Source organism: Amphiura filiformis, chromosome 4 (genome assembly GCF_039555335.1).
Source record: "Amphiura filiformis chromosome 4, Afil_fr2py, whole genome shotgun sequence".
Classification (NCBI taxonomy): domain Eukaryota; kingdom Metazoa; phylum Echinodermata; class Ophiuroidea; order Amphilepidida; family Amphiuridae; genus Amphiura; species Amphiura filiformis.
The window spans coordinates 79,157,723-79,173,768 of record NC_092631.1 but is presented as its reverse complement, the minus strand read 5'-3'; the positions used below and the strand labels follow the sequence as shown (position 1 = coordinate 79,173,768).

The 16,046-nt window shown below is 34.2% G+C and overlaps 2 protein-coding genes across 2 annotated transcripts in view; both read right to left on the bottom strand.

Annotated features, from left to right (window-relative positions):
* The window catches only part of LOC140151473 (integrin alpha-8-like), a 52,552-nt gene extending 51,522 nt beyond the window's left edge, over positions 1-1,030 (bottom strand). The window contains exon 1 of the mRNA XM_072173825.1: positions 832-1,030. Coding sequence (XP_072029926.1) covers positions 832-995 — 164 coding nt within the window. The 5' untranslated portion in view covers positions 996-1,030. The remainder of the gene's footprint in view (positions 1-831) is intronic.
* A 2,336-nt stretch (positions 1,031-3,366) lies between these two features.
* The window catches only part of LOC140151472 (integrin alpha-8-like), a 68,827-nt gene continuing 56,147 nt past the window's right edge, over positions 3,367-16,046 (bottom strand). The window contains exons 22-28 of the mRNA XM_072173824.1: positions 15,279-15,368; positions 14,496-14,622; positions 14,047-14,223; positions 10,604-10,870; positions 7,505-7,609; positions 6,519-6,647; positions 3,367-5,666 (exon numbers count right to left, since the gene is read on the bottom strand). Of these exons, the coding sequence (XP_072029925.1) occupies positions 5,565-5,666; positions 6,519-6,647; positions 7,505-7,609; positions 10,604-10,870; positions 14,047-14,223; positions 14,496-14,622; positions 15,279-15,368 (997 nt within the window). The 3' untranslated portion in view covers positions 3,367-5,564. The remainder of the gene's footprint in view (positions 5,667-6,518; positions 6,648-7,504; positions 7,610-10,603; positions 10,871-14,046; positions 14,224-14,495; positions 14,623-15,278; positions 15,369-16,046) is intronic.

Genomic DNA, 16,046 nt, shown 5'->3' with positions numbered 1-16,046 from the left:
ATCATATAGTAAAGAATGTAAAATTGAGGTGCACATATTCCTTGTCACCAGTTGGAAAATCCTAGGTCCCCCTTTGCTGGTCTTTACAGGGGGTGTATGTGTGGTGCGGGTGCATTTGTAAATACCTCCAAACGAGGACCTACATATGGATACACACATGACAAACATGACAAATAAGGACACAACAGGGGACACACCTCCAACTGTGGACCCCGGGCTGTGGACATCCTCAATCTGCTGGATATAACCAGGACATCACAAATAACGTAAAAATGCATTCAAAACGGTCCACCAATAGGGGGTATAGGACGGGCCATGGTTGGATAGTAAGTGGTCTGGTGTGTGTGTCAATTAAGAACGGGTGTACGAGTCGTCGGTTAGATAGTATTAAATCATATGCAGAATGAGGTCCTCGTTTGGAGGTATTTACAAGTAGGGTTGCATTTTTTTGTTTGTATTAAATTTAAATTTTTATAGATCAATGCAGGGGTCATTATTTGTACATGTATGTTACATTTCCGTGTAAATCACATACCCAGTCAGATCAATGCATGCCACCTGCTAGGTCTCAAAATACAATGTAATTAAAAGTAGTTTTGAGTTCCTCCTAGAAAATTTAAACATATCCAGGCTTCTCTTCCATTATATCCTACAAGGAAAATAATAGGCCTAAACAGAACTTTGTTTAAAACAAATGCTTGATACATAAAATTACTTATTTTCAAGTCAAGAAATTGTAACTGTCAGTGTCTCTTGAACTGTTGTGGCTCATTAAAATGACACTCTCCCCAACATAGAAAAGAAGGAAACATTTATATTGTATTAACTCACCAATTGGTATTTTGTTCCCGATGTAACTCCACAGAAAAACCAAACTCTGTGCCCAAATCACCGCTATGTACTACAGGTGCTCTGGTATCCACGTTAAAACATGTACAAAACTCTGTCAACAGGAAAAGTTGAACTACCAAGAAAAGTATCATTTTAACATCCATGCTGAAGCATAACAATCATATATACTATGTCATTCCAAAACACAATGTATCAATTCCTGGTGAATATAGTTCCTGTATAAAACTTTGTGCACTGGGGTGTCTGTGTGTGTTGCCTTTTGTGTGAAATTTCACAGTTCACTGCTCACTCAGTTCACTGATTGTTAACTACAATCAAGTTCAGATTTTATACATATTTTCAACAGTAATAATCCCATTGCACAGCCTTACTCATTCAATATTTAAATTCCTGTTGAGAATAGAATGAACGGAACTTAACTTTCATGATGTCATAGGATAATAAAAATGTGTAAGTGTTTACAAGACTCGTGATTGCAAATTTGACTTAACTGTGTAAAAGGTTATAAAACTTTCATTGAAAACTGTTGTTCTTTAAAATTGTTATAAAACTTTCATTGAAAACTGCTGTTCTTTAAACATAGCATGTTAAAGGAAATGTTTTTTACATCCTAAAACCCAACATATTATTTTACTTTCAGTAGTAACAACAAAAATATCCAAATGTCTTTTCTATTCAATTTTGCAATAGTTAAAAATGGAGTTGAGTGGGTGAAATTAGTAGTACCAGAAAGGGCCTGTCACATACTTTGTCTGGCAACTATAGGTGAAATTTGAAGTGCCAGAGAGGGCCTGTCACCTTGGCACAGAACCAGTGCTAATATTGAGGAGCTTTATATTTTGTAAGTTAACTGATTCAATAATTTTTTTAAGTATTCAAGTTTAGAATTCTTTAGTTCTATTAGGGCTAACAATATGAAGTCTTTGTTCTCAATCATAGACTCCAAGTCTATAAACTTGGCTAAAACAGATCAAAAACAGCCATCTGATCAATATTTTCTCACTTCACCAGGAATAATGGGGGGGGCTGAAGGGTAATCCAAATTATTTGTGGATGATGTGGTTTTTTTCATAATGCCAAATAACAGATTACAATATAGACCACTTGACATCACTGTTTATCAACAAAGGTCATCCCTATCGATATGCTCGAACGAACCGCTACACTGTTCAATGGCTTTCTTGTACTATATGAAATGTGGTGGGCGATTTAAAATGCATGTGCCCTGAGCAAACTACGATGCGTACGCACACTGCAGGGCAAAGAACAATGAAAATTGACATAATTCACGCGAATACTGCCGGGCAATGACGTCACATGTCAAGTGGTCTATACTGTTTTGATATAACATGTGAAGTGTAATATGTGACACAATCTGCTCCAGGGGGCCAAAGGAGGCATTTTTCAAAATTGAGCTATAAATATAACCTTATACAGACATTAGGCTATCAACCACTGAAATCACCACAAAGGTCTAGCACGTATACTAGAGTTATGAAGTTTTGTGATGTCTATTTTTGTATGCATGTTATTGTTTTATATATTTTTGTCTTTATCTCAATTTTAAATGTGCTGCATGCCTTTGGCCTCCATGGACCAAATCATGTCACAATACAAGTTTCCTACTTTAGTTTCAAAAACATATTGATTTCTTATTGTAAGTTTAAAATGATTGAGTTGTTTAGAGAGCGAGAGAGAAAAAAAAGACTGCCCTACCCTACAAACATATATAAACATATACCACGTTCTATGCAAGTAGTTTCACAGCAATGGTATATACAAAGATTATTTAATGATATTTCAACTATATGCTATCTTCAGTAGATATGAGACATTGGCTGTATATTGATTCTGGTCTTACACAAAGTTAATCCAGATTTATTCTTAAATTATTTTCAAAATATGTTCATAACTAGATACAAAGATTATTAATATAAAAACCAAATCAGACAAGCCTCTGCTCTTAGCTATCACACCAGCAAAACAAACCTGGCTATAGCTACCTTTGGGCAAATTTGCTTTTCAAAGATAGATCACCCAATATCAACATTGTAACATTTGTTCAGGACGCCCTCATTTATTTTCTCACAATTCTAATTCTTATACGATTGTGATGTACTTTAATGAACTAACAAAAATCAAGGCTTTACTGATTCCAGAAAAAAGCACTACATTTTTGGATTTAAAAATATTGTCTTCTGTTGCCAAATGAAAGCTAAAATAGCTGTAACTAAATGATCCTAGGTTCCAGGATCGTGCAAAGGTAAACTGTGCACGTTTGTACGTATGTAGGAAGAAAAAGAAGAAGATTCAAACACATTTTGTTGACATTATGACATCCAGGTATAAAGCACAATAGGACACTTGGAACCTCTGAAATTTCAGCCTAAGCAACAGTACTTCTTGCAGTGGCGTAGATTTCTTTTTGACATTGGGGGGGATGAGGTTGGTAATAAAGTACAATTATCTAGTCACAATTTTGAAAGAAAGACACATGGATGAGGACACCAGATGTACAAATACCTCCAAAGTTTTAATTGCTCATCCCTCTATATCATTATATTGCCACTACATGTCAGAGTACTGGACTAACTAGTAATTACAATTCATACACCCCTAGATAGTGAGAACCAATCAAAGCAAAATGTTAGTAAAAATATGCGGTGTGCATAAGTATTGTATAACTGCACTGTGCGCACACTCCACATAGTACACGCTTTTCGATGCATTCACTTTTCTTGAATTATTTATATTTGCTTGCATTTTCTAACATTTTTAGTGACAATTTTGTTATAAAAATAGCAAAAATTACAGTATTTTTCTTGTACATTTTTCTCATGCAAGACATCGCAGTATTATGTGCATTATTTTGTACAATTTCACTCCCATCAAGTGATACACATTTATTAACCTATTAGTGAACCACTTGTACATCATGATCATTCTGCTTAATACCCAGATATGTGTGCAGAAGGTGGCAAATGGCAAACTAGTTGATAGAGATTCATCCTCATCACTTGCTGTATCTGCTAGTATAATATGGGCCATATTGTGATTGCATGTTTTTTGTACTTTTATTGCAAGTTATACATAATATAAAAATGCATATTTGACTAATAAATAAAATAATAATACTAGAATATGTAAAGAATTGGATAAAGTTTACTTTACCACGTTTTTGGAATGAACCTTCATGTCTGTACCATCAACTGGCTGTACATACGCTACAAAACCTTAGTTTTTACATCTAAATATATTTTACACTGATTTGTGGTAAGTAATTATTATACAATATCATATAAATGATTTCACTTCCCCACAACCCCGTCCCCTCAGAAAAACCCTGGTCTCAGAAAAAGTCCATGTTCAAAGTCAAATATTTGATATCAAATCCTGAAACATGAAAAAGTGTTCAATAAAAGTGTTGACAAGCTCAGATGCAAAAAACACTTAAATCCACTTTGACCAAAATTTAGTTATTGGCATAATGTTATACACATATTGATGCTTCCTTGACTTTCACACTACTTTCCCTTCCTGAAATATCATAATTGTTCCCATTCAGAAAGCTTCAAAATTTTATGTGAAGTTGCTCTATGGAAATTGCAGCATTTCTTTGACTTTAAAAACAACAAAAAACTGTTTTTGAGTCATGCATGTTTGTAAGAATTACATTTCATTAATGCAGTTTGGAGTTCTATAAATTGGAGGAAAAATGGCATTTCAATATTTGACTTTGAATATGGAGCATGTTACATAAAACTTAGCCATGCCATGTGGAAAAGATACAATTGTAAACATCTTTAAATATTATTACCAATTTCCAATTTATACATGAAAAAGTTGAACACAATTCTTCCTGGGAAATATATTCAGCTTTGTGGAAAAACTCTAGATGCTATTTACATGTAAATTAGAAACATAAAAATAAAAATCTTTGTTGAAATTAAGTACATATATACAAATTCATCAACTATAACGGAATTCCCTTACAACATTGGATAGCTAGATTACAATTTCCCAACAAATCTATGTGAGCAGTTTCATCTCACAACTAAAATACAATAACATTTTCTCACTTGGCATAACATTTTCATTATCAGTATAATGTGAGTCATTGTGGCAAATCCCTGCAAAAGTAGCAGTGTCCAATATTCCAATATGGCTAAACATGAGTTGATGTGGTAAATTTTGAATAAAAGAAGGTTCCACCACTTTGAAAAGCCAAAAAGGTAGATTTTTATTTATCCAAAAGGTAAAAAAATAAGTTTTTTTGCAGACACACATGTTTCATTTGCTAGATGTTTTATCTATTGGGCAATTCAGGTATACCGTCTATTCTTATTCAGTGGGCATGGTCTAGCTTGTAAACCTGATTGGACAATCCCATGACATGGGTGTCATGTATCATGCCATAGACATGCCAATTGTAGACATGCCGATTATTTTGATAGAGCTACATGTTGGTTTCAAACGGCGGTACTACTAAAATATTGTGTATGATCAAATTTCCCCAAACTCTATATTTGCACAAAAATTTTATAAGAATAAGAATAAATGATAGGAACTTTCACAGTACAAAATGTTAAATTGGACCTACCTATCCTATATCACATGATAGAGGATAGCAAAAACAAAAAAATCCTGTCATTTATTCTTAACATCTTAGTTTTTAGTACTTGGAATTATGCAACATTTTTGTCATATTTTGACTATTGCTTCTCTGTTTGCAGTGCATCTTCTACCCAGTTGTCATCTGATACCATCGCTCTGGGATTATTGGGTTGTATCTTCTTCCTCTTGAAGAAACCAATCTGGTGACAAAAGAAAACAAAAACCTTGAATCAGTATGGGGTTCACATGTTTCAATTAAGGAGACTATCTGTGATTTATTAAATCAAAGGCAAAATTCTGCAACAATATCCCAAGATATATCTTAAACAGACTGTACCAACCTCCCACTTTTAACCACAGTTTATCAGTGGGAGCTGGTAGCCTACTGGATAGAGCGTCCGTCTAGAGATCAGAAGGTTGTGGGTTTGAATCCTATGCCGGCACATTCCCTTGCTTTTTTTCAAGTTGGGCTGTGTGCCAGTTGGGATTTGTGTTTATTTGATGTCTTGTTTAATTGTAACACTTTGGGTTTACCTCATTAAACTGCTCTTTCTTTCTTATGTGGTTATTTCTTTCACTGACCATGGAGGTATCAGATGCTCTTAAATCCATATAAATCTATGACACCTTGGTAGCTGTCTTAATCTTATGATGTATTCGCATCTACCAAGTGGCATTGGTCAAGCGTATACAGTATAAACAGCTACACAGTCTCTAAAATATAACTTAAAGGACTCTTTTGTGATTCTAGCATCCTCTTTTTATGGAATGTTTGAGTAGATATCTAATCTTGTGTTAGTGAGTTATGTATATTACATTGCTCCATAGGTCACTGTGCTGTAATTTTGTTCTGCAGAACATCAATACAAATCTGAAAGATATTTTTGCCAAGCGAATGAATCTGCCAGAAATTGTGTGTACACAAACATTATGTATAGCCTGAGATACAGATGATATTACAGTTCTTAGCTCTCAGCAATGGAGCTATTTTAATTCATATTCAATTGGCCTGAAGTGACAATTATAACTGAAAACATCAATGTAATACCAACCTTCCATAATCCAAGTACTATAACACAGAGAATGAAGACACCCACCATTGTAGATACTACATATACCCATAACGGGATAGCTTTGGCTGGTGCTGGTGTCAGGATCTCGGGTACAACTGTTAGTGTAGCCTGCGAGAAAACAATACAATACATACGTCAAATTTAACTTAAACAAGAGAGGAAACTAATTTAAACCTAAAACGGACCTTCAGTGAAAAAAGCTAAAAATGCTATAAAAAGCTGAAAAACTGTAGGAAATTGGGTAAAATAGCCCAAATTGGGCTGAAAAATAAAAGAAAGTGTATCAATTTGAACTAAAAATAGCTGAAATATGCTACAAAGCTGAAAAGTTTCAAGTATGTTTTTTGCAAATGGGTGATTGGGATATGAATTACTGTGTTACATGGTTATTAATGTATTGATTATATCATTATATAACTAAGCCATCAGACAAGTCTCTGCACAGTCTGATGAAGACTGGGATCACAATGTTACTAAAAATCATTGGTGAGTCCAGAATTTTATTTATATTATGGTCTACTGTGTTACATATTAGGCCGTATAAAATGAATATTTTGGTTCTAGTCCCTCCCGTTTCAATTTCTGGGATTAGTCAAGGCATTTTAATGCTTTAGAAAAACATACATAAGTTTATTACAGAACTACAAGGATTACTGCCAAGTCTTTTTGTGGTACTCTATGGAGTCTATCTCTCGGAATGTCAAATTTGAAAAAAAGAAAAGAAAAAGAAACAGGTCTCTTTGTTTTTCTTAAGCACTGTTAGAAAAGACCGAAAACTACTAACAATGCTAATTTTTACATTTAAGGAAAAAATAATACCTCGCTCTTCATCAATTCATGAAAATCCTCCTTACGAGAACCAAAACATTAATTTTATGCGGCCTTAGTGAACTTATTACAAAGTGGCAACACCTCAAGAATTAATCAATATAAATGTTGCTCAAATGACTAGACTAAAACTTTACCTCTGCAGTTTCACTTGGTAGTTGAGATGGAGCAATGTCATATGGCATGCTTTGAACTTTGGCCTCTGCTGTGGAAGCTATATTGATTTCTCTAAGATCTTCAATCTACAAGAAGGAAAAAAAAGGGGGGAAAATCGCAAAATTTTGAATTGTCAAAATGGTCCACATTTTGTGACAGTTCTAATATCAATAATGCCGAATCAATAATATCCAGAAATAATCCAATTACAACCTAAAAATCTTATGAGCTTTTTCATTTTTCACATGCTGTGGATGGTAGAACCTTCTCTGCCAGCTATGGACAAAGTCAAGTGGACGCACTATCACCAATGTGTGACCCGAAGTACCCAGCAAACACAAAAACATTTTTAAAACGTTTTAAATAAGTTATATTTTGGATTTTGGTTCAGGTAAAAACGTTTTAATAACATTAAAATGTCGGGTTATATAAAGGTCATGAAATCGTTTTAAAACGTTTTGTATGAAAACACACTACAACAATATTTTTTAAATGTTTTGAAATGTCATTGTAAACTATTTTTTGCAAACTTTTTGGCCAAATATTTTGTCAACACTTAAATAACATTATGTTAAAATATTTGCACCCAGTAAACACAGAAATGTTCTTAAAATGTTTTTTTACAAAGCGTTTTAATAACATTTAAATGTCGGGTTATATAAAGGTCGTGAAAACATTTTAAAAGCGTTATTGTAAATATTTTGGGCAAACATTTTTTGCAAAATATTTTTCAACCCCAAAATAACATTCTGTTTAGAATGATTTGTACCAAGTTTTCAAAAATGTTTTTGGAATGTTATTAAAACGTTTTTATACCCTTTATATAACCAGACATTTAAATGTTTTCTGTAAAACATTTGTGTTTGCTGTGCAGTAAATTACCAACAAATGTTATTTAATGTTATGTAAACGTTTTATACCATTAATGTACCCTTTATATAACCCGACATTTAAGCGTTTTCTGACAACCTTTTATAACCTTTTGCGAATGATGTCGAAAACGTTTTGTGTTTGCTGGGTAGTGCATTATCTTCAGCGTGTGACACCAAGATGTAATTTGTGATGTGATCAAGCAAAATTAGTCGGATGTCAGGAATATTGATTTTGAGATATAATTAATAATAGTATTCAATTTCCTTTGTATTTCACTGTTTTGAACAAAACTAAAATGGCCATATCTCTGGAACCATAAGTCTAATATGGGGTTTTCAGCAACATAAAGCTCTAAGAATGGGTCCAGTAATGAAATTGAAAACTGAATTTTGATTTTGATTGACATCAGACTCATTTAGCTTGATTGCATCACATTTGCCATCATTGTAACACCATATTACTTAGTCATCAACTACATGATAAAGGAATACAATCCCAGCAAACACAAAAACGTTTTTAAAACGTTTTAAATAACTTATATTTTGGCTTTTGGTTTTGGTAAGAACGTTTTAATAACATTAAAATGTCGGGTTATATAAAGGTCATGATAACGTTTTAAAGCGTTTTGTATGAAAACACACTACAACAATATTTTTAAATGTTTTCAAAAAATGTTATTGTAAACTATTTTTGCAAACATTTTGCCAAATATTGTGTCAATACTTAAATAACATTATGTTAAAATATTTGAACCCAGCAAACACAGAAATGTTCTTAAAATGTTTTTTCAAAACCTTTTAATAACATTTAAATGTCGGGTTATATAAAGGTCATGAAAACGTTTTTAAAGCGTTATTGAAAATATTTTGGGGAAACATTTTTCGTAAAATATTTTTTCAACCCCAAAATAACATTCTGTTTAGAATGTTTTGTATCAAGTTTTCAAGAATGTTTTTGGAATGTTATTACAACGTTTTATACCCTTTATATAACCCGACATTTAAACGTTTTCTGTAAAACATTTTTGTTTGCTGAGCAGTAGATTATCAAAAAATGTTTTTAAGGTTATGAAAACGTTTTATACTCTTAATATACCGTTTATATAACCCGACATTTAAACGTTTTCTGACAACCTTTTATAACCGTTTGCGAATGATGTCAAAAACATTTTGTGTTTGCTGGGATGTTACTTAAAACACTATATAAAATTTAAAACAACCCTGTTTTGTTTATCAGGTGATCTTTAAGAACATGTTTTTTTTTAGATAGGTTAAGTCATTAAACAGGAGTCGTTTTAACTTTTAAACAGCGTTTTGACAGTGTTCATGTCAAATTAGTAAAACCATGCAAAATCACCTTATATTTTGCCAATTTTAGCCTGTATAATGTATAAACCTCTTAGGTTTTCTTTTCAAGATTGTGACTGGACATTGCTACCCACATTAAAATGAAGCCCACTCAATAAAGCAGTATAGACAGAGGGGTGCGGGATGTGGCTCACTCCCCCTCATGCCAATCCGAAAAAAGGTCCACTATTTCTGTAAAACATGTTGGAAATTCAGCTCATTTTTGAGGGAAAATGATAAAAGGTCTATTTTATAGCCCCACCCCAAATATATATATCCTGACTATGTGTCTGCCCATCAATGTCGGTGCTCACATTCTTTTGACCCCAAGGAGGTCAATATAATAGACACTGATCAAAGATGGTATCAGAGAGGGGTGAAAGAGTCAATCTACATAGCCACCAACAACCCAGACCTCAACCAAGAGGCCGCAACTACCTTTCTAAGACCTACGGAGTACGGAAGGCTTCTGGAGTCTCGGGCTGGAGTCACATAGATCAATATCACATGATCGATCATGCGACTCCAGTACCACTAACGTCAACCAGCAGCCACAACAGCTGAAGAAATGAACTTCGATGAGTCACAACAATTTCTGAGTGAGTTTTCATTTTGCTTGTGTGAATAAAGTTTAAAACAGTGTTTAGAAAGTGGTGGCAAGAATGTGTTTAGAAATGTTATGTTTAGAATATGGATGTCAGATGTATAAAAATTAAACACCATCACTGACCAATGTTAAGAAATTTGACACATGATGTTTAGCTTTTAAACATGTTTACATGGTGGCAAAATTGTGTTTAGAAAAGTGTTTAATCGCTAAACACTGTTTTTGCAGTGTAATTAAGCCTACACTACACTTACATTAGATAGAGTATCCAACCATAGTCTTGATCTGATGATAATAGTAATGCTGTCTAACTGTACACTTCCTGCCATCAATCCACCTGTCTTACAACTAATATTATAGCATCTATTAGGTGAGGAATCACAGTCAATAAATGGGATGCTTTGCTGGGCTGCCTGTGTCTGTTCCTCTGCAACCTGGCGTTTCCTGACAGGTTTTCCTTGCAATGCGGCTGCACCTCCGCCTACATCACTGTCATTTGTACGAGTTTTCTCAGGTTCAAGCTGTAATCAAAAGCATTCAATGAATATTTATTATTTGTCTATAGTAGTATAGTATGGTATAGTATAGTATAGTATAGTATAGTATAGTATAGTATAGCATAGCATAGCATAGTATAGTATAGTATAGTATTATATAATAGCTATACCAAAAATTTTTAATACTGCACGGTAACACAGTGCAAGATATTTTGATACTGAACGGGCGCGCACATTTTGCGTTGTCGCTCACAACTCATAGCGCGTTACGCAGCATACCTCACGCTCGGAGAGACCAAAGCAGGCGTAATTGATTGAGTTACGCAGTTTGTTGTCTTGTACCACTGGCAAACATGATGAAAATTACACGAAACGACTGGATTCCAAATGGCACCAGCATGTTTAGTTTGATACTTTTGTATGCAAAATGCATGGAAAAAGCTACATCTATTATATAATAATAATAATATTGGGTCATGGCTTTATTTCGGGTTGTATGAGAATATCAGACATGCCAACTTTGAAATCCAGATTTCCGTACTCAGAAGAACAAAAATCCGTATTTTGCACCCTAAAACCGTATTTTTAAAAAATGTACCTTTTGCATACCTGCCAACCCCAGAAACCCCAAAAGTAGAACACGTAATTGCGAGGGAGCACTTGTGCGACCAAGCACGTAACGGCCGAGGTCCAGGGGCCCACCTTACAATTTGCAATCAAATTTGGCAATACCAAAGAACCATTCCATCAAAGTAATAAATCAATACAGAAAGATGCTTCCTTTATGAGTTATCACTCATTGAAAGTGCTACTTTGCTATACTTTACATGGAAAGCGGCCATCTTAAAGTCGTCATATTTCCTTAATTACATGACTGATCAAGCTGATTGTCGGATATGTGATGCACAATTAAAAATTAATTATTAAAAGATTTGGTGACCTCAGTCAACCTTTGACCTTGTATGTGACCTTTGACCTCACGAAATTGGGTAAAGTATGTAAACCAAACAAATTGACATATTTCTTGAAACATTGGGTTTTGTTACTTCTAATGTTGTTAGAAGTATGCTTTGTATAAATCTTTCAAGTTCAGAAAATCATTGATCATCATCTGAATCATCATCATAGTATCAGTCGGTAGGGGTAGGCCTAACATCGGGTTTTGTTCATGTTTTCAACCAAAAAAATAAACAGTTTAATGCCAATGTCAATTAGAAGACTCTACTGGGTATAGCAGTTATCTATGCATGGTTAAAGAAAAATATTAAAAATATTAATGTGCCACTGGGTGCAACAAAGTCGGAAAGCATCTTGCAGGCTTATTATTTTGCAGACCTAAATAGTTAACTAAATACTTCCAGAAGACATAGCATGATGTGTAGCAGTTAGATGAAGATGCTTCATAAAAAATATTAATGTGCATGAAAAATCCGCAAGTCGGGAGAAAATTCTTTCGGAAACCATCTTGTATAGGCCTATAAATATTTCTTTAATGTGCATGCATCGTGCGAAAAAAAAAGAAAAAAAAAGTCGGAAGTAAAAGGAGGTCGTAAACCTTGTAGGCTTATTCTTTTGCACCAATAGAGCTAAATAGTTAAATAAATACCTTCAGAATACATAGCATTAGGTGGCTAATAAAAAAATATTAATGTGCATGAAAAATCTGCAAGTCAGAAGAAAATTATTTCGGAAACCATAGGCCTATTAAATATTTCTTTAATGTGCATGCATGATGCGAAAGTCGGAAGTAAAAGGAGGTTGGAAACCTTCTTGTAGGCTTATTCTTTTGCACCAATAGAGCTAAATAGTTAACTAAATACCTTCAGAAGACATAGCATTAGGTGGCTAATAAAAAATATTAATGTGCATGAAAAATCTGCAAGTCAGAAGAAAATTATTTCGGAAACCATCTTGTAGGCCTATTAAATATTTCTTTAATGTGCATGCATGGTGCGAAAGTCGGAAGTAAAATGAGGTCCGAAACCTTCTTGTAGGCTTATTCTTTTGCACCAAAAGAGCTAAATAGTTAACTAAATACCTTCAGAAGACATAGCATTAGGTGGTTAATAAAAAATACTAATGTGCATGAAAAATCTGCAAGTCAGAAGAAAATTATTTCGGAAAGCATCTTGTAGGCCTATTATATAATAATTTTTAATGTGCATGCATGATCGAAAGTTGAGAGAAAAACGATGTAGTCAACCACTTTAACAGACCAAGAAAGTGGTCAAATGATACCAGTAATTCAGTCGGTAGTCTAATCTTGCAACTGTTTATCTTTTTAAGACACAACATTTTATTATTTTGGTCAAAATTCTGGAATTCCGTATTTTTTTGGAGGTGACCGTACTACCGTATTTTTCACGTTTTACCGTACAAAATACGGTGAAACCGTACTAGTTGGCATGTCTGGAATATACTGCACTTGCCATGAATGATATTCAATTTGCCGTACCGGCTCATTGAATATCATTCATGGCATGTGCAGTATATTCTAATACAACCCTCAATGCCATCCAATATTATATAAGTATAGTATGGTATAGTATATACAGTACAGTACAGTATAGTATAGCATATTATTAGCTTGTTTTTGTTGTTGAAAGGGATTCAATCATATTTCATCATCGTTTTTACAATAATTTTTGTTAAAGACTGCAGCTTTCACACTTGTGGAAGCTGTATCTGATGGGTGGCCCTAATTTGCATCTTTTTGCACTAATTAATCTAAATTGTATGCTTTAAGTGCACCATAAAGTGATATTTCAACTACAAATTTTGTTTACTGTTTATTATTTTCCTGACATTAACAACACATAGCGAATGCAACTTGACTGCATTAGACCTGCGCACATTATTTCACATTAGCGCATTCTGAACTCATATTTTCCTGCCAGTTTACTTAAGCTGTCTTGAGCCATGTGAATTTTTTTGGAGTAGGAAAAGGTGAAATAGTGATTTTTAAATCAAGAAAAAAAATGGAGGGAAATATTAAAAAGTTTTATTTTACCAGTTTCAAGTGAATGAAAGCTTAATGTTCATAAGTATCAAGAAATCTCAAATTCAGGCATGGGTGAATGTGTCTCCCCCATTACTGCATATAAATTTCTTCCAAAACCTGTCTCTTATTGAAGTGTCATGATAATTTTTGTATGACAGCATAATTGACCTTGGCAAATGAAGTATTTTGTAATACACACCGTTAATCCATCAGGGTTAGCCTCTCCACCAAAAATCTCGCATTGTTGCTCCATTGTAGAACCTGATCCCATGGTGGCGCTTATCAAATACAGCAAATATTCACCTTCCGAGTACCACATTGGCCACTTGATATCAATAGTTGTAGGACCTATGTTACTTGGACCAAGATTACGAAGCTGCAATGAAAAGGAAGAGAGTAAGATTGACCAATGGCAATTTATCCTCCAAATTCATGGTCCTCTGATCTGGTTTTGGCATTTTGATAGTATTAAGTCAAAATACAGTTTTCATTCAGAGCCAATGATTTGTAAAAAATGCACATTTACTTTTAGGATGTATGATCTGATAGTGAATATCCAAATAGCATTGGGACTGATTGGGAAATTTTTCTGTTTTGCATCAATAAAATTTTAAGCAGAGACAAAACTTGTGTATTCATTGTACAAACCGTATAGTAATGTGTGATTCGTGGTCCAGCATCTTCTTCTTTTGTGATCTCTCTGTCCATATCTTTATTCTCATCCATGTTTTCTTCATCCACAGCAAGAATTTCATAAAAGATTGGGTCAGATACACTGCAAAAAGAATGAATAAGAAACATTTCTAAAAGTGTGGCATCACTGGGGGAATGGGGGGAGGGCAGGGGCGGATCCAGGAATTTTCAATGGGGCGAGCCCCACAAAGTCTGCCGCTCGGGAAAAATACACATATTCAGGCATCACTCTCCAAAAATTAGAGGGGCAAGCGCCAGGTGTTCCCCCCTCTAAATCCGCCCCTGGAGGGGCAAATTCCCCCAGTCAGAACCCCCTTCCCCCTGATGCACCCCAGTAAAGACCCAAAATGTCCACTTTTTGAAGCAATTTTGAGGCAATTTGTTGATTTTTTGCCTCCCCTGAAATTCACTTTGATGGGAAAAATCACTCTTAAAATCAAATTTTGCTGAGCAGTGGCCAGTGAGAATGATCACTGCCTCAAACAAAAATGCCTGCTGTTACTGCAATCTTTTGACCTTTTACCATGTTCACCCCAAGATGACTGTAGATTTATGTCCTCAAGTTGATGAATGAAATTCCCTTTAAAAGGGAAAGCCAGGCTTGATTGCGAAAGAATCTTGTTATAATTAAGATGAAAAAAGGTTAGGTCCCCTGCTTGATTACAATAGGGCAAAATGTTTTAAATTCCCCATTAGAGTTTTGCTATTTGGTTAACCCAAAGTAAAAAGTTCACTTACCCTGCGAAATTAATCCGAGCTTGTGCTTTGATGTCAACAGTGATGTTAGCAAAATTATCTGCTGTAGTATTCTGCAATTCTTGGCTTGCACTAAAAAATAATAATTACGGCAAAGCAAGCATAATTATGTAATTGACCACCTTGCTCTGAAAACATCTAGTGCAATAAAGGGTATCCATTTAGGCCTACTCCCCATTCCAGAAAAATACAGAACTAATTTTTTTGGATTAAAAAATATTATCCTGTTTTGCCAAATGAAACATAACTAAATCCTAATCCTTTAGTTAGTCCCAACTGGCAGTGAAAGTAAAATTTTAATGTTTGGTCCAATTTTGTAAATAAGGGTCAAAAACATGCATTTTTAATGCGTTTTTTTTTACCTTACTCGTATTCTGTGAAAATCAAGCCCAAAGACTTGAACAAAAACTAATTTCGAGTTATGCATTCTAATTTTTGGAAAACACATTTTCCAATCTTTTTCATAACCAATTAGCAAAAATAACATATGATATTAAAATTAGGAGCTAACTCTTACCTTATACCACAGAGAACCTATTCTTGAGGGGGCACTCTATTCACGTGGTTTCTTTTCCAACGCTAAAAGATCACAAATTTTGGTGGTTTGCAAATGAAAAGTGTCCGCACTATCGATTGATTACGTAACTGTTATGAATAATTTATTAGGTTTTTCAATGCAATCGCCTCGACCCATAAATACATATTATCTGTATTATCAAAGTAATTGGAATAGCAATCCGGTGAGTTCAC